The sequence below is a fragment of the Molossus molossus genome, unplaced genomic scaffold (genome assembly GCF_014108415.1).
Source record: "Molossus molossus isolate mMolMol1 unplaced genomic scaffold, mMolMol1.p scaffold_m16_p_24, whole genome shotgun sequence".
In the NCBI taxonomy this organism is placed as follows: domain Eukaryota; kingdom Metazoa; phylum Chordata; class Mammalia; order Chiroptera; family Molossidae; genus Molossus; species Molossus molossus.
In genome coordinates, this window is record NW_023425360.1 from 6,653,267 (window position 1) to 6,672,453 (window position 19,187).

The window sequence follows — 19,187 nt, forward strand, 5'->3', positions numbered from 1 at the left end:
AATTTTTTTTTTTGTTAACTCTCACCAGAGGATACTTTTTTTCATTGATTTGTAGAGAGAGTGGAAGGGAATGAGGGAAGGGAGGAGACAAGAGAGAGAAAGACAGAGAGAGAGAGAAACATGGATGCAAGAGAGACATATCCATTTGTTGCCTCCTGCACGTGCCCCAACTGGGGACCAATCCACAAATGAGGTACGTGCCCTGAACTCAAACCGAGCCCAAGATTCTTTGGTCCACTGGCTGATACTCTAACCACTGAACCAAACCAGCCAGGGCAATTGACATTATTTCTAGTGGGAAAAATTTCTTCAATTTCAAACAGCCTTCCAGTACAAATTAAGTTTGAGAACCAAGGTTCTACTGTAAACTACAGAGACTTAAGCTCAACCACTCTTGTTGAGAGGATTTTCAGAGAATATTTTGGTGACGAAAGGCCTCACTTTCTGGGGGGGGAGATGAGGATTTAGGAATGCATGGTTGTGAGATTTGTTGAAGGAGCATGGAGCTGTAGGTGAAAAAGTCGATATCTCTGCTATAGGCCATTGTGCTCAGGGGGCCAGAATATTGGTAGTGATGACAGGGGAGGAGGGGACAGGTTGGACAAATAAGGCATGGTATTCTTCCTCCCCGAGATCCCCCCACCTGGAGTGGGGTGAGTGGATCTTGGTTCTGTTTGTTAAATACCGCTGTCATAAACTGTGGTGCCCCCTGGGAGATAGCAGGCCCTCAGGTGCCTGGGGCAGAGCAAATGCTTTGAGCCTCCCAGTTTCAGTCAGTGGTGTTTCTTGTTAGTTTTCAAGCCTGTTGCTGTTGAATCAGGACCATAGGCGTTACAGGTTGAAGTAGGTAAACCAGTGAGGGGCTTGGTTTCAGTGCCCAGATGGGCCAGTGGGTAAGCCAGGTAACAGAGCAGAGACTGAATGGAAGTTTTCAGACATGCACCATGAGGATGGGGGCTTGGTGTGTTGTTCTGGGCTATTAATTTCAGGTCCACTTACTAATGAGGAAGTAAGTAGCTTTAAACTGTAGAGGAGGAAAACTTTCCTTTTCCTCTCCCCAATCTTAGGTTCATTAGCTGGAGCCCTGTCAATTAGACAGACAAAAGAAAGGTTAATAAGAGAAATTTATTGTATGTATAGCCATACACACAGGAGCACTCAGAGATGAGTAACTCAAAGGGGTGGTTAGAACTCTGGCTTATATAGCATCTCAACAAGAGAATAATACGTTTTCAGAGAAGCTACAAGACAAAGGAAAAAGACTGAGTTTCTGGAGTGGCAAATTGTGGGAACGCAAGTATTTGGAGAAAACTAGTGGAAGATAAGTTTAGTTAGTAAGATTTGTTACGCAGAGTCTTCTGGGGTTGCCATCTCTGGATGGATAAAAGTCAAGAATTGTTCCTGGTGATGGAGTTCTGTTTTTCCTGGTAGAGAGGGGAGGAGTCCAGCTATACCAATTTATGTCCTGCGTTTAAGCCAATAGGGGGAGAGCAAAGACCTTTCCTTGTATTTACTTCCCCTCAAATTATCTTCAACTCAAAATAATTCATATGCCAAAGTGGCGTTTTCTGCTACCCTTCAGGACGTATTGCTTTCAGGGTGGTATGGCGGCCTGATGGTTAAGTTTGCTTTTTTTTGACTTTCTGACTTTCTGACTAGGGACTAGATGGGGCTGGACCTGCAGGCCAAGGGGCTTCAGAGGGGTGTCCCAGCCAGAGAGGCAGTTGTGACAGCTCAGAGTCTGGCTTTTTGCTTAACTTCCTGTGGCCATTCGTTCAGACTTTTCATATTCATGGGTCTAAGGTACATAAAAATTCGAGAAGTGCCTTGATCCTACACAAATTCAAACCTCTCCTATGGCTTATGTTCTCATATCTGCTTATTTACCAAGAGATAAGGTTTCTGCTAAGGGAGCCAATGCCTTCCTTCTGTGTCTGGACCTTGTGGTCCATTTCACTGAGATCCAGGTAGAATTGATCTGCCTGCCAGAATCAAGGTTTTGACCTTTGAAATGCTATTTCTCCAGCAGAAGTGGTAAGAACAGTCAAGTAGAGCGTCTAGGGATATTTATTGAGCCACATGGCCTCGAAGCCTGTTCAAATATAATTAGAAGAAAAGCAAATGCCAGTTCCCGTTGATTGCTTTTTGAACACTCTTGCCTGGGGGATAAGGAAGAAACTTTAGGGGTGTAGGGAGGCACCTCTGAGCAGCTTCCAGGAACCTCATATGTCAACAAGGGTTTCACGAGGTCAGTGGTCAGTGAAGACCGGTGAGTGGGAAGGTCAGATGGATTGTGATCAAAATAATTCGGAACAAAATAGAGCGAGCCTTTGGAGTCATCCAGGTCCGCAGGCAAGTGCCCGGTGCCATTTAAAGAAAACCTTCTCACTGCCTGTAATCCTGTAATATTAGAATTCCATTATGTACTGAAGCATTTTTAAAAGCAACAAGAACGTTCTATTGACGTGCAAATAACTCTGCAACAGTTAATCGCTCAAGCCTTTGTGTAGTAAGTTCTCTGTTTTAAAGTATTCTCAGTGTGGGGATCATGTTATGTTTCAGCTTGGGTTCATGTATTTTCCGTGAAAATAGTCCAGATTTGTTCATTTGGGCATTTTCTTGGAGAAGGCTTGCAGGACAGTATAAAAAGGCTTCTTGAGTCTGAAGACCTGGAGTCTAGGGTGAGATTCGTTCTAACAAATGGAAAACTTTTGTCAGGTTCCTTAATGTCTTTGAAGGTCATTGCCCCTTTGATGTAAAGGGGGCTCCATCTAGATCTGAGTGGTTCTACACTAGCCTCTTATGCTTAATTACATTAAAATAAAAATTAGTATTCAGTTCAGTTACACTAACCACATTTCAAGTTCTCAGTCGCCACTGTGGCTAGTGGCTACTACAATCAACAGTGTAGAAAGTTCTCCTGGACAGTGCTGGAAGCTAATGCCTTCATGTCTTCTCTTTTCTCATGTCTTTTAGTTTTGAGTAAGGATACTTGCTTAGAAGAAAAGTCATCCCCCATTTGTGATATGTTGAGACTTGATGATAATTAGGTAATATTTATTGAAGTTCACCCATCAGTTGATGCTTGTTTACCCATCTACTTGCCTTCTTATATTCCTCACTCCCGCCCTATACGCTAATGTTCACGGAGGGGAAAACAGATGGGCAGGGGTTCAATAACCAGGAGATCTCAACTTGGATTCAGACAGGTAGGTCTGATGCTGAAGAATGGGTTCCCGTTTTGTTTTCAGAAGTAAGCATGTACTCAAGATTACTTACTGTGCTTCAGAAAGAAGTTCACGGACGCTTATTGTTGCTGTGTCTCCTCTTCTCCCTTTTTGCCCTCTCTTCTAGAAATTATTGTCTTGGCACAATGCACACGATTCCTTTTCTCCCAGTGGTAACTGCTGTTACTATTTTGTTAAGGAAGTTGACCCTGCCAGAAGGATCTCCGTGCACATAGCCACATGTGTGTCATTTTCATTTACGGATGGCACACTGGTCCACGTAGGGCTGTGCTTCGAAGGCCTGGCTATGGTTACTCCTTTGAATGCCAGTTTAGTAGAGGTCAGAACCCCTTTTAGGAATTTCTCTGGATTGGAATCAGATTGGAAACTCAGTTTGCTTGGAACTTGAGACAAGCTGTCCATCTGGGGACATCGTGGGTTGTGTACAACCCTGTCTATAATAGAGCAGTTGGGCAGGACTCGAATCTTCTCCTTATTTTGCTTCTGTAATACTGTATTTGTTCAGTACCTGTCAATGCCTAGTCCTGCTGCCTGCTACACGGGAGACAAAGACCAGTGAGAGGTGGACCCTGCCCTCACACTGCTTACTATCTCATCAACCAGCTGCAAGAATGACTGTGTCATGTGAACACTGCGTCGAGTGGCTTAACCAGAGTTCTTTAAAACGCTGAGTCATTTGAAATCCCTTCTTGTCAAACCTGTAGGAGTGATTTCAACAGGGAACCGCCGAACCTTGGAAAGCAGGCTGTGGAGGAAATCCATCAACCAATTAGCGAGCTGTCCGGTGCCCGGCTGGGCTGACGCGTGATGGTCTATGGTGATATGGGGAAGTCCAGAGACCAGCGCAGAAGCAGAGGTCTAGACCTGGGTTTGAATCCAGCTCTGTCCTTCCCCAGGTTTGTGACCTTGGGCAATTCTCTTGGCCTCTTTGAGGGCCCCTCACCTAACCTCGTGTCTCAGGCCCTCGAGAGGATTAAATGAGAGAGTGAGTGTGTGAGAAAGCTCCCGAGGACATAATCAAGCACATTAAAGGGATTTCTCCTTTCCTCTTTTCTTTTGGTGTTACTCTGGGATTTGGAACGGAGCCCAGAACTGTACAAAATGCTAGGCTCTGGCACTAAATAAGTTTGCATTCCTGGTAACGTTTTAGCCCTTTTTAATTACAAAGTTTACGCTTTGCCAAAGCTGAATTAGAGGTGAGGATGGAGAGAGGAAGGGACTTTATAGAAATGTAATACACTGGAGTTGGGGCCAGAGGAAGACCATTGGGCCAGTTATGCCTACAGGCTAATTCCAGGATAATTAGGAGGGGGAGACAGTAATTGGAACGTATTATGGTTAGTTAATAAAATACATTATTATTTCAAGGACATGCATGGGACTGATAAAAGCAAGATAAACTATGAGGCCTATGTTGAGAAATCAGAGATGGTGTATTGATTTAAGAACGTGCAGATTGCCCTGGCCAGTTTGGCTCAGTGGTTAGAGTGCTAGCCTGCAGACCGAAGGGTCTCAGGTTCGATTCCCAGTCAAGGGCACATACCTGGGTTGCAGGTTCGACCCCTAACCCCAGTAGGGGTCATGCGGAAGGCAACCAATCGATGTGTCTCTTTCACATCGATGTTTCTCTCTCTCTCTCTCCCTCCCTTCCACTCTATCTAAAAATCAATGCAAAAATATCTTCAGGTGAGGATGAACAACAACAACAAAAAGAATATGCAGTTTATGACCTGCTGAAGGAGGGGACACAAACCACCCACGCAGGGTTGACAGGTAGTACCCTCAGCATCCAAGCTCCCACTGGGTCATTTTGATGGAAGGAGCAGTTTCATACACTCAAACGATGGACGTACAGTCAGAGGTTTATTACTTGCAGATCCCAGAAGCAATGTAGGGAGTGGGGTCCCCCACCAAGAGGTGGGGAAAGGGCAGTAAGGGACAGAACAGGGTAGAAGCACCTTAGGATGGTGTAGAGGGCTTGTCTCTTGACCTTATTTCTTTGGCATAAGGGGTTCCAGATGGTCTCAGCAGAGTGGGGTGCTAAAAGTTCAGAGGGTCTTACCTAAGAAGGCTGCAGATTTCGCTGCTTGTGGGGTGAGCTTAAGGCTCTTCCTGCCTCTGGTTTTCATTATTGCAGAGATTAGTGAATACATAGAAATGCATGTCTGTTTGCGGTGCATTTATATAATAATAGCTATTTTTATGGAGCTCTTTCTTGGCGATAGACACTATACCGAGCTTTTTGAACATAGGAACTCATTTAATTCTTAGAACAACCCAGTGCATAGGAACCCATAGTCTCTTCATTTGGTGTGTGAAGAGACTGCAGCTTAAAGGTCAAGTTGTTCTGATTCAGCTTGCAAAAGGCAGACCTGGTATGTCACTGTACCATTTATACAGTGGGCAAGAAATTGCTTTATAACGTCACACGTGAAAACCATTTTTTCCCCATCAAATTACAGTCGGGTAAAATGGCCATTATTAGTCACTTTTAGGGCCTCTTTCCACACTATGCTGGACCACTTAAGAGCCCCCAAATAGAGGGGGTGCCTGCTTAGTTCATGGCCGTGGCCACAGCGATTCCCCGCGTTCATGCTGTTTCTCAGGGTTGCCTGCAGGAGAAAGCTTTTCCTCATCAGCTGGGCATTTCTGGGTTGGACGAACCCAGTGACGTCACTCAGTAATCCTTGATTCTGTTTATGGATTGTGCTGGGGGGCGGGGTGGACCTGTTGCCGGTGCCAGGGCTGCAGTCATGGCCTTTGTTGGAACTCCACAGCTATTTCTCGGGCAGAGTGCTGTCTGTGACAAGGACGGGGTTTCATCTCCTCTCAGGGAGCTCACATCCTCCTCCCACGGGGCCCCCTCCTTCAGGACCTGAGCATCTTCCCTACAGGTCGAAGCACCAGCCCCCTTCTTTCTAGCTCAGGTACTGGAAGAGTCTAGTTCGTCTGAAGACTTGACTGGGCTTGTTTGGCTTTGCTCTTGAACCACTAAGAAACTGTGAACTGCTTTCTGGGGTAAGAAGAGCAGAGGCTAGGGGTTTTTGACTTTGAGTGGGCACAAGAATTACCTGAAGAGCTCGTTAATGATGCAGATGTCTGCCCCCTTTCTGTTTCGAAGGTTTGGAATGGGGTCCAGGAATCTGTATTGAACTGGCACCAAGTGATTCTCCTGCAGGGGGTTTGAGGCCCACAAGGGGAAACACTGACCTGGCTTTAGAGGCAGAGGAGCCGAGAGGGAGAAAATGAGCACTTCAGGGAAGACTAGGCAAATATTAACTTTTAAAAAAAAGTATTTTCGCCCTGGCCGGTTTGGCTCAGCGGTTGGAGCGTCAGCCTGCAGTCCACAGAGACCCGGGTTCAGTTCCCACTAAGGGCATGTACCTTGGCTGCAATTTGTCCCCGGCCCTGGTTGGGTCGTGTGGGTGGCGGCCACTCGATGTGTCCCTTTCACATCGATGTTTCTCTCTCTTCCTCTCACTCCTTCCCGCTCTATCTGAGTGAAAAATGGAAAAATGTCCTCGGGTGAGGATTAAAAAAAAAAAAGAGAAAAAAAAAAGTATTTTCTTTATTGATTTTAGAGACAGAGAAAGGGAGAGGGAGAGAGAGATAGAAACATCGATGAGAGAGAACATCAATTGGCTGATTCCTGCACGCCCCCCACTGGGGATCGGGCCCACAACCCGGGCATGTGCCCTGACCGGGAATCGAACCAGCGACCTCTTGGTGCAGGGTCGATGCTCAACCACTGAGCCACACGGGCTGGGCAAACATTACCATCTTAACAGGTCATCCTGAGAGCCATTTGCATAATATAAATATGTATATATAAAATCTTAGAAACTGTTGGTATAATGAGATCAATGTGTATATGATTTATCTAGCATTCATACCTATTATAGTGGGATCATTTTCTTAAAAAAAAAAAAAAAGTCCTTAAAAAACCACAGTTTTTATTTTATTTATTTATTTATTTATTTATTTATTTATTTATTTATTTTTTATCCTCACCCAAGGACATTTTTCGATATTTTGTTCAGATAGAGTGGGAGGGAGGGAGAGAGAGAGAGAAACATTGATATGAAAGGGACACATCGAGTGGCTGCCACCTGCACGACCAACCAGGGCCGGGGACAAACTGCAACCGAGGTACGTGCCCTTAGTGGGAACCGAACCCGGGTCTCTCCGGACCGCAGGCCGATGCTCTAACCAGTGAGCCAAACCGGCCAAGGCCAAAAACCATAGTTTTTATATCACCATACTATTTAACTGTGTAAGTATGCTAACATTTATTACCTAGCCCCTGTTTAATGTGTGGATTGTTTTTCCTGTTTGATGTTCTAAATAATGCTTTGATTAACACACTTCTCCATATATCGTTATCTTATTTTGTATTTTATTTTATTATTCTTATTCTTATTTTTGTTGTTAATCTTCACCTGAGGATATTTTTCCTTGATTTTTTTTTGTTTTTTAGAGAGAGTAAAAGAGAGGGAGGGTGAGAGAAAGAGAGAGAGAGAGAGAGAGAAACATCCATGTGAGAGAGACAAATTGATTGGTTGCTTCCTGCATAATCCCAACCGGGGCTAGCGATCTAACCTACAACCCAGGTACATGCCCTTGATCAGAACTGAACCCGAGACCTTTTGGTCTGAGGATCAATGTTCTAACCACTGAGCGACCAGCCAGGGCTGCTTTTGTATTTTAAAACAAAGGATCATTCTGAACATTGAAATTAAGGCTGGCGTTACTTTAAAGGACTTGATATGACTTTAAAGTATTTCTTTTTTTCCCTCCAATGAAAGATCACGTGGTTTGATTCTCATTTTACTAATCAATTGTTCTCACACCTGGGAAACTAGCTTTCTGTTTTAACACAATAGAAATAGCTAGAAATAGCTGGATGATTCAACTAAGAAGAGAGAAGTATTTCTTTTTCCCTCCCCTTTAAAAAAAAATTAAAGTATATTTGACACACAATATTATATTGGTTTCAGATGTGGAACACAATGATTCAACATCTATATACCTTACAAAGAGAGAAGTACTTCTGACATCATGTTAATGAGCAGATACTCTTATAAGAGGGACAGGGTCACTGGTTTCTGGAAGCATCAAAGAACACTGTCTCCCAGTACCAGCTGGATAAGTCCTGGTATTTCTAGCCCATCGGCTGATGTGGCATGACCAAGAAACATCAAGCAGTGTGTTTCAGAAAGCATTGCAGGTGGTTAAGACATATTTTATAGTCTGAAAGTTGGTAACTAATAACTCAAGCAGTCCTTAGAACCCTGCACCCGGGCAATCTGAGCTGGGAGCTTGGTATGAATAGAAAGAAGGCCCGTCGGGAAGGAAGAGTGAATGGCTCCTCCTGAAAGATGGTGTCTTCAGTCAGCTGGTCAGACTCTTTAAGCAAAGGTAAACCAGTTGGCCTATTTATAGAAGGGCAGGGGTACTTTGGATCATGGGCCATTTAAAAAAATTTTTTTTTCTTTATTGATTTTAGAGAGAGAGGAAGTGAGAGGGAGAGAGAGACAGAAACATCGATGAGAAAGAACATCGATTGGCTGCCTCCTGCATGCCCCCCACTGGGGATCAGGCCCACAACCTGGGCATGTGTCCTGACCGGGAATCGAACCGGTGACCTCTTGGTGCATGGGTCAGTGCTCAACCACTGAGCCACACCAGCCGGATTCATGGGCCATTTTTTACTTACTTTCAGCCAGGCACTGAATAACTATTAACCTCCTTTATTGGGCAAACATTTTCAACGACCCATGACGTTGAAAGACTGTGTTTGGTGCTGGGATTCAAAAATAAGTAAAATCTAGTGCTTTATCTTTCTTGGGATTGCCCCGATCTCCTGGCAGAGGGACACATAACCAATGACAATATAATGTGATAATAGAGACTTGTGCATAGTGCCAGAGGACCTCTTGGAATAATTCTAAACCCCTGAAAATAAAGAGGCATCAAATTGCCAAAGAATGGTGAATCAGTTTGTAAATGTTGCTCTGAACTTGAAATACGTTTAACACAGTGGCTGAGCCGCATTTCATTCCTACCAGCAGCGTACGTATGACAGTCCTGGCTCATTGCATCGTAGTCAACATTTTCTATTGTCTGTCTATCACCTGCAGCTATTCTGATGGGTGTGTTGTGGTAGCTCACTGTGGTGTGAAACGGGTTATATTCAGCTCTTCTCTCGGGCTCTAATATAGCAGTGTGTATTATAAATCTGCAAAACAGGCCCTGGCTGGTTTGGCTCAGCAGTTAGAGAGTCAGCCTGCAGTCCAGAGAGACCCAGGTTCGGTTCCTGCTAAGGGCACGTACCTCGGTTGCAGTTTGTCCCCAGCCCTGGTTGGTCGTGCGGGTGGCAGGCACTCAATGTGTCTCTTTCATGTCAATGTTTCTCTCTCTCTCTCTCTCCCTCCCACTCTCTCTGAGCAAAAAATGGAAAAATGTCCTCGGGTGAGGATTAAAAAAAAAAAGTCTACAAAACAGAATGGTAGATAGAGTATTCGAGGTTTCCTAGACTTGGACCCCCCCCCCCCCCCAAATGAACATAATGAAGGCCTAATGTTTTACAGAATACCTTTTGAGAAGCATTACATCAATTGATTATAATATTATTTTTAGCTTTGTGCTCTGTGATATTTAATTATGAACAAGTGTTTACCACACAGTGATTTTGAATCAAATAGCGTCGATTCAGAGGTTAATAAAATGGAAGAGAGAAGGATGCTTAGCAGATTAGCACCAGGACATGTTTGAGAGGCAGTCGTTCTCACGAGTCACTAAATGTCAGTTTGTTTTTCTCTGTACTTGATTGCCCAGCCCAGCCCAGATGGGCCCCAAATCTCAAGCAGAGATAGTTTGAGCTCAAGATGAAATCCTGGCTACAGTTTAATGATCAGCACTCAGTCAGATCATAATATGAATGCCAACAAGAACAGGGATAAGAAGTTCAAATTTATATCTGCGGCAGGCACTGTGCTACAAGCGCTCTTTGTATATGGAGGCTCACTGAGTCCTCATAATGACCTTAAGTGTAGGTCCCATTATGATAACAATGTTACAGATGAGGAAACCGAGGCATAGAGGGGCCAGTAGCTTACACACATGTAGTAGTGAGCGGCAGAGTCAGCATTTGAATCTGGGGCCCTCCGACACCACGATCTATGCGCTTGTTTCTGACCACCACACCAAAACGTCACGTCAGTCTGAAAAGGCATTTTTGTTTGTATTTATTTATTTGTTTATTTATTTATTTGTTATCCGCACTCGAGGACATTTTTTTTTCCTCCATTTTTTTTTAATTTTAATTTTAATTTTTTTAATCCTCACCGGAGGACATTTTTCCATTTTTTTTTTCAGGTAGAGTGGGAGGGAGAGAGAGGAACAGAAGGAGAGAGAGAAACATCGATGCAAAAGGGACACATCGAGTGGCTGCCACCCGCACGACCGACCAGGACCGGGGACAAACTGCAACCGAGGTACGTGCCCTTAGCGGGAACCGAACCCGGGTCTCTCAGGACCACAGGCCGACGCTCTAACCGCTCAGCCAAACTGGCCAGGGCTCCATTTTTTGTTCAGATAGAGCAGGAGGGAGAGAGAGAGAGAAACATCGACGTGAAGGGACACATCGAGTGGCTGCCACCCGCACGACCCAACCAGGGCCGGGGACAAACTGCAACCGAGGTACGTGCCCTTAGCGGGAACCGAACCCGGGTCTCTCTGGACCGCAGGCCGACGCTCTAACCGCTGAGCCAAACTGGCCAGAGCTTGTTTGTCTTAATCACAGAGTCGTTGTAGGGTGCTGGGAGGACTTCCAGTCCAGAATTTGCCTCCCAAGTCATCATTATCCCAGTCACCCTTATCCTCTCTGTCACCTGGCAGGAAATGCACCTGTTCTCCCGTGGACGTGATCCGTGTCCACCCTTCCTTCCAGTCCCGTGACCACCTCCTTGTCCAAGCCTAACCTCATCTTTGGACTATTATCAAACACACACGCACGCACGCACACGCACACATACGCATGCATGCATGCGCACACGCACACGCATACACAAAAGTGTCTACCTGGTTTTGTCATCCCTAGGTTTCCTCTTAAGAACCAGGTTGACAACCCCCACCAGATCTTTCCAGACCCCTGTTCTGCATGCCACACTGCTGGGTTCAGCAACAACCTCCAAGTCTTCTCTTGCTCAGAGGAAAATACCCACCCCCCAAGAAGGGCGTTCTGGCTGACCGTCCATTGTATCTTCCATGACTTGTCCTCTTGGATCATCTGCGCAGGCCAACGGGCCTCTTCATTTCTGCCTCCGTGCCTTTGTTTATTCTGCTCTCAAGCCTGCACAGTTCTCCTCTATGCCGTTTGCCTCTGAGCCCTTTCCTGCTCGTGGGAGTCCTTGATCTCTAGAAGCTTTTTCAGCAGGTCCCGGCTCATGGCGAACCTCCTTTCCTCGGAAACCCCTTGGAGAACCTACTTATCCGTGACCCTGGGCCATCTAACCTCTTCAGCCTCAGTTTTGTTTTCCATAAAATGGGTCTAATAGTAGGTCCCTGCCTCCCAGGGTGGTTGTCCGGGTTAAAAGATACAACACACATGATAAACTTAGTGTAGTACCTGGGACCAAGCCACAAGGCAAGTAGTCAATGAATGAAAGATAATATTAATAATTAAGGTTGTTATTTTTGTCACTACATGATGCTCTGTGTTGGTTTGCTGTCTCGTGTGATCTAGACATCTTGAGAATGGAGATCAAGTCATGTCATGTTGACTACAATGCCTTAAACACCAGAGAACCTGGGAATCTTTTGTTGAAGATGGGTGAACTGTAATCCAGGAGTCACAAGCTTGGTGTCAATCTCGGCTCTTCAGGGGTTGAACTTGTGACCTTGACTTAGTTCAGGGACAAGAGAAATTGGAAGAGAGTCCCAATCTCTGCCACTGCTGTTCTTTTTGAACTTGGCTCCAAACCAAAACCTGAGATTGATTTTCTGTGTTAATTTGAACACATCCTTTGGTCCTCTCAGCCCTCAGTTTCTTCATCTGTGAAATGGGGAGAATAATCCTCCTTCTCTATTGGCTATGAGAATAATCAAGGTACTGCTTGTAAAACGCTTACCTTAATAGATAAATTTATTTGATCTATTGTTCCTATGCCTCTCTCGTAGCTTCTTCTGGTAGCCTCAGATATTCCTTGGCTGGTAGATGGTGTCCTTCCTGTGTCTTCACGTACTAGTGTCTGTCTCTGCTTTTCAATTTCCCCTTTTTATAAGGGCACCAGCCATATTGGATTAGAGCCCACCCTAATGGCCTCATCTCCATTACCGCTATAAAGACCATGTTTCTAAATAAGGTCACGTTCTGAGGTACTAGGAATTAAGGTTTCAACTTTTCTTCTTCTTCCTTTTTTTTTTTTTTTATCCTCACCCGAGGACATTTTTCCATTTTTTATTCAGATAGAGTGGGAGGGAGAGAGAGAGAGAGAAACATGGATGTGAAAGGGACACATCGAGTGGCTGCCACCCGCACGACCCAATCAGGGCCGAGGACAAACCGCAACCAAGGAACGTGCCCTTAGCGGGAACCGAACCCCGGTCTCTCTGGACTACAGGCCAGTACTCTAACCACTGAGCCAAACCAGCCAGGGCTCAACTTATCTTCTTGGTGGGGTGGACACAATCCAATGGAAAATGATTCATAGTTGTATCCTCTAGAAAATTCTGAAAACATAACTTGGCATTTCTCGATGAAAGAGAAAAAAAACAACAATAACATTGGGCAGAAATTCTTCCTTTCTTCACTGCACTTGACATTCACAGTTATTTATTTATTTTTAACTGCATCAGTGTAATCAGTTTTGAGGAAGATCAACTTCTTCCTGCAAAGCAAGTCCTAGGACCTTTACCCTCAGTGGTATTTCCCTCATGTGCCTTTGGAATTGAAACTCAATCATTTTAGGTTCATGACATTTCTCAGAGCCCCCAGAATGGAAATAACATACCAGTCCTCTGGAAGTTGGCATTCTTTCTCCATTTTTTTTCAATCCTCACCCGAGGATATTTTTCAATTGATTTTTTTTACAGATGGAGTGGGAGGGAGGAAGAAAGTGAGAGAGACACATCGACTGGTTGCCTCATGCATGACCCCAACAAGGGCTGGGGATCTAACTGCAACCGAGGTACATGTCCTTGACCACAGTTGAACCCGTGACTCTTCCATCCATGGGTCAATGCTCTAACCACTGACACAAACCAGTCAGGGCATCTTTCTCCATTTTTTATATCTCTCTGAAAAACTCTGTTTATATGTGATTTATATTCCTCCTGTGGTCCCTAAGTGGATATGATAACAACAGATTTGGAATATTAATCTGACATGGTTCAGGCCAGTATGGTCAAATAAATTATTTCCTGGTGATGGTAGAAAATCTGAATGGATAAAGTGAGAGTCAGTTCTTAGTAAATATTTCTTGTTCACTCTTATGACGCCGTTTCTCCAAGTATAGTCCACTGGCTTCCTTGTGGTGTTTATGGGAAAAATGCAGATTTCCAGGTCCTACACCCACTTTGAAGATTCAGAGTCTTTGGGGGTGGGATTTATATTTCTGACGAGTTCTACCGGTGCCCCGAGTGGTTCTGGTCCACCCTGCTCTGGGGAACCGTTGGTCCTGGGAAACCCCCAAAAGAAATGTGTTAAGTCAAAGGAATTCCAGAGCTAGGGTCTTTCCAGGGCTGAGGGTGAGCAGAGAGGTGGGGGGCAGGGGCCCAGAGATGCTCTGTGGGCAGGGGAAGGGGTCCAGCTGCAATGGTGAGGACAGGTTCCAGTCTGTTGCGAGGTGACACCCACCAAGCTTGATGAAAAGACAGCACAGGTTTGAGATGTGACAGGGAGACCTGAAAAGGTTGATGGTGTATGCACGTATTGGCAGCTGGGTCTTGCTGGGGACTGGGTTTCTGGTGGTCCCAAATAAGAGATCTGAGCATCCATCTGTGTCCGCGGTCTGGCGGCAGGGGAGAGATGGAGGAGAGTAAGGGAAGTAGGAGGGATCAGACCTCCAGCCCTGAGGGACTGTTCAGTGAGCAGCTGGGCCTCACTGTGTGAAAACTCAGATTTCTGAGCTTGAATGAGCCCTTCTGTGTGCTCTGGGAATCTATATTTCTAAAGCTCCCCAGTAATCACAAGTGACAGTCGCTTGGAGCAGCATTTGGGAAAAACTGACTTTGGGAACCCCTGGACCTGGCTGTGTGACCTGGACCTAACTCCATCTGAACCCCAGTTTCTTTATCAGTAAGATGAAGATGCAAATGCCTTTTCCTTCCTCTTTTGAGGGTCGTTAGAATTAGGGATAAGAGATAGGACACACCCAGCAAGTCGTTACTAACTGATGGCTCCAAACCTTATGTGAACTGGGTTTCTAGAAAGGTAATTAGGGTAGTGTGTGCCTGTCCATTGGGCAGTGGAGTCCATGATTAGAACTGGGATATACAGAAGGGTCTTGGCTCTGACAATACGGGGTCCTGACTTCCAGGATTGGAACTAGAAAAATAGAGAGCAGCAATGATGTTAGGTTTCAGCCGCATCTGCCATGCAGGTTTGGCACCGTTGTAAGCACATTGAGCCCAACTTCAGGAGTTCAGTACTATTGTTAGGCCCATTTTAGAGATGAGACAAGTGAGGCTGAGAAAGACGCAGCCATTATGTGGCAGAATCCAGTTTCCAACCAAAGCTCTCTGGCTCTGGGTCTTCAGCCGTGGTTCCTGCTATTCAAGCCAAGTACAAGGTCAGAGTGGCCTTTCAAACCACAAGGCTGAGTTTTGAAAGTAACCTGGGCCCCGGGAAACATGGTCCTGGATATTTATTTATTTGTTTTTGCCATACATTTCTAGATATAAAGTTGCCCAACTCCTTCATAAAAAAGTTGGAAAAGCTGGTGTTTTAATAACGGAAGCTGAGCTGTAGTAAACCTATATTGTTGCTAAAGGCGTGATACATTTTAAGAGACACTCTGTAAGGCAAAATTGTCTTGTATTGAAACCCTGTTGGCCCCTTTTTGTTTTATTATTGTGTATGATGAAGACTTGACTCCTCGTATGGGTGAATCAACACTGCAAAGGGCCCCCATAACCCTGTTATTTTCTTACTCTTTGTCTCAATGTTCATTCATTCCCTGCGAATCCAGGTGTCTCATCAGAATTTCCTACACACGAAACACTGACATTAGTAAACATCTTTGTTTCATTCTGAGAGTGTTTGTTAGAATTTCAGCACTTTGTAACCCTCTTCTCTTTCCCAGGGCATAACCTTCAGTAACAGAACCAACCAGGCCGGCCAACTTCCAGGTCCTGCTGGTGCCTTGTCAAGGAACCCAGGTGGACCCATTTCTAATCACCATCCCCCAACACGACGTCTCTGGGTCACTGACGGAGACCAGACCAGTCCAACAGACACTGACTGCAGAAGCATACTTGGGTTGCCTGGCGCAAATCTGCTCTCACTGAGAGACATAGGGAGAGAATACAGGTGTCCCTTTTACCCAAGAAGCCGCACACACGCATTCTACATTTGAACCTCTGCCCATAGAATGGATGATGGTTATTGAAACAGCCCTGACCTCTGCCACCGCTCTCTGGAAGATATAGCTCAGGAGGCTACCAGGCAGTCCTGGAGGCAAAAGATGGATGACTATAAATATCAGGACAACTATGAGGCCTATTCCCACAGTGATGGCTATTATCCGGGCCAAGAGTCCAACCCAGAAGAGGACGCACAGAGTGATGTTACCGAAGGCCATGATGAGGAGGATGAGATCTATGAGGGCGAGTACCAGGGCATCCCTCACCCAGATGATGTCAAGGCCAAGAAGACCAAGATGGCGTCTTTCAGGGCAGATGACCTTCGAGACCAGGCAGAACTGATGGCCGAAAGGATGGAAGATGAGGAGCAGTTGGCTCACCAGTACGAGACCATCATTGACGAGTGTGGCCATGGGCGTTTCCAATGGATCCTCTTTTTTGTCTTGGGTTTGGCCCTGATGGCTGATGGGGTGGAGGTGTTTGTGGTGAGTTTTGCCCTGCCCAGTGCAGAGAAGGACATGTGTCTGTCCAGTTCCAAGAAAGGAATGCTTGGTAAGTAGAAATTTCCAACGATCATTGTTTTCGCGGCATTAAAATAGGAAGGGGGTCACTGTTAGGCACCTTAAATCTGTCACACTACCCTTTCAACATTATCATCTTACACACAATTTTCCACGATTGGCTCATGTTCACACAGTTAGTGAATATCGGAGCTTAGATTTCTATTCCGTTCTCTCGGACTCTCAAACTCTTAGTTCTTCTTCCAAATATTGTGGCCTCCTTGAGAGTCTGATTTCTCGCTTCACATGTGACCATCTTCCATACCCAAATGACAAACACATTTTGTGAGTGGCAGGCCGGAGGCCTCTTCCACTTGGTGCTTTTATCCGTGTCCTTCCAGAATCTCCGCTCCTGGTTTCTCTTGTATATGAGTGTTACGGGCCGAATGCCCATGTGTCTTGGGGATGAACGCTGGGCTGAGCAACCTATGGAGCCCCCCGCAGGCTGTTGGGAACCACGTGGCTAAGCACAGATGGATTCTGCAGGGTGGAGAGCCAGCTTTGCAAATCAAAGATGAGTCTAGTACTCTCAGAGCCAAATGTCAGCGATCAGAAGCAGAGATTTTGTGACGTTAGAGAAAGGATGGACACCCACAGTGTAGCAGAGAAGGGGTTCATCACAATATAGGCAAGGATTTGTCCTGGTTGTTCAATGTCCCGCAAAAACACATTCAGTCTCTAAATTTAGAGTCTGTGCAATTGATGGTTTAGCAAATGTACATTTATTGAGAACTTACTGAGTCAGGTGGTGACTCAAGACTGAAACATACCAAGGACTCAAAATCTATTTAGCAACTTAGTTTATTTATTCAACAAATATTTATTAGTTGTATCCTGTGTGCTATAGTCACTGTGTTCAGCCCCTGGGGACCTTGGGGAGAAAATAATGAACTAGACAGACATAGACCTTGCCTCTCAAAGAACTTAAATATAGCAGGACAAACATTTATTAACAAACACAGAGACTAATATAATTACTGTAGGGATACATGCTAAGAAATACCTGTGCTTTTCTGGTCCCCAATACTTGCTTTCCAGCAGGGGTTGGCAAATAATTTTTTGTAATGGCCCAGATAGTAAATATTTTAGGCATTGCAGGCCCAGATGGTCTCTGTCACCACTAATTAACTCTGCCTCTGGAGCACAAAAGCAGCCATAGACAATACGTAAGCAAATAGGCATGACGGTGTTCTAATAAAACTTTATTTACAGAAAAAGGCAACATCAGGATTTAGCCTAGAGGCAGTATTTGGCGCCTGATGTAAAGTCATTATAAATAAAATTGGGGTAGACAATATTTAAAAAGCTGTATAAAGAATGATCCCTGGGGACTTTTAAAAGAAGAGTTTTGTCCATTCCTGCTTAACTATAAGGACTATTTAAAATGATTAGAAAACAAATAAAATAAATAAAATGATTAGAACTGTGTCAGTTATGATCCCTGGGAATGCAAAAGAGACCAAGTATACACAAACCGGAGAAATGACTTGAGAAGCAGAAGCTGTCGACTGGAGTTTTTAAACACCAACAGAATTTTAGTAGACTTAAAAAAAAAATTATTATTTTAAAAATTCTGCTAGGTGCCTTTAAGTTTGAATATGTATTTTTATTTATTTTTTTACATTTATTTCATGGATACGTATTTTTAAAAGGGCACAAAACAGACCCCCCCAACCCCGATCCAAAGCAAACCATCCTCAGTTGCTCTAAACATTTGCAAGATGTTGATGTATTCTGTGGGTTTCATTCTGAAACCCCGGGTCCCTGGGAGTCCAAATTGGCAGTGTCAGCGATGATTTCACGCCCTGTTGGTCCCCCTGCCACTCTGGTGCCTGGCAGTGTCATTAACAGAGCAGCAGCCTGGTCGACGCTTCTGCTGGCTCCCAGGGCACATGCGGGGAGTCTAGGGGACGTGGTCTCAATCTGGCGAGCCACATCCGTGCAGTCTTGCATTCAGCATTCGCCACGAAGATGCTGTATCTCAGCCCAAGACAGGTAGGCAGACTATCGGAGCAGAGATGGATTTCTATGTACATCTGGGGCCCCATTTGCAGACAAGGGAATGAGCATCTAAGTGGATCAGGGAGATGGATGATTGAAAGGTCTCGCGAGGTCAGCATTTCTCATGTGACCTTCATAGTCAAGGCGGGGGATAGAGGATTTTTTTTTTTTTATCTTGCTTGATCCCCTGCTTGTATTGGGCAAATTAACACCAACGTTTTCCTGTCATTGTAAAAATACGTCTTAGGCTAGAACTGGGGGCTGGTCCCATTTTCCTGCTGATCCAAAGAAAGACAGCCTATTTTCAGGCCAGAGTTCCATTTTTGCCTTCCGAATTTTGATTTCCTGGAAGGAGCTAGTCACTTGGGGACGTATGTTATTGGCTGTTAGTTTTTCTTGCTCTCTGCAGTGGGAAGGTTCAGGCTGAAGGTTCAGGCAATGATTTAGAACCGAACAGGGGACCCCCGGGGCCTGGGGTGTGTGCAAGCTTCAGGGAGGGTACTGAGAACGTTAGATGGGTGCACTCATTGGAATACAATGCGCGTTGAATTTCCATAGCAGCTCCGAGGTGGATGCACTACTCTGCTGTCACAAAAGATGATCCTTTCATTGTCTCACATGCAAATTCAAGATGAGAATCGGGGCAGAACATTTGCTATATGAACCACTTTTTCTTTAGCTTTGAATTCAGTGTCTCTTCCTGAGAGGAGGGGCCCCCCGGGGGCTCCAGGGCCTTGCACACAATATCTGCTCAGTAAATACGTCAAGCCGTGTTATTTCCTTTACATTCCTA

At 45.1% G+C, this 19,187-nt stretch overlaps 1 protein-coding gene across 4 annotated transcripts in view; it reads left to right on the forward strand.

Annotated features, from left to right (window-relative positions):
* The window catches only part of SV2B (synaptic vesicle glycoprotein 2B), a 103,500-nt gene that overhangs the window by 43,307 nt on the left and 41,006 nt on the right, over positions 1-19,187 (forward strand). For all 4 annotated transcript variants that reach the window (XM_036278036.1, XM_036278037.1, XM_036278038.1 and 1 more), the window contains one exon: positions 15,554-16,385. In XM_036278036.1, coding sequence (XP_036133929.1) covers positions 15,935-16,385 — 451 coding nt within the window. In that variant the 5' untranslated portion in view covers positions 15,554-15,934. The remainder of the gene's footprint in view (positions 1-15,553; positions 16,386-19,187) is intronic.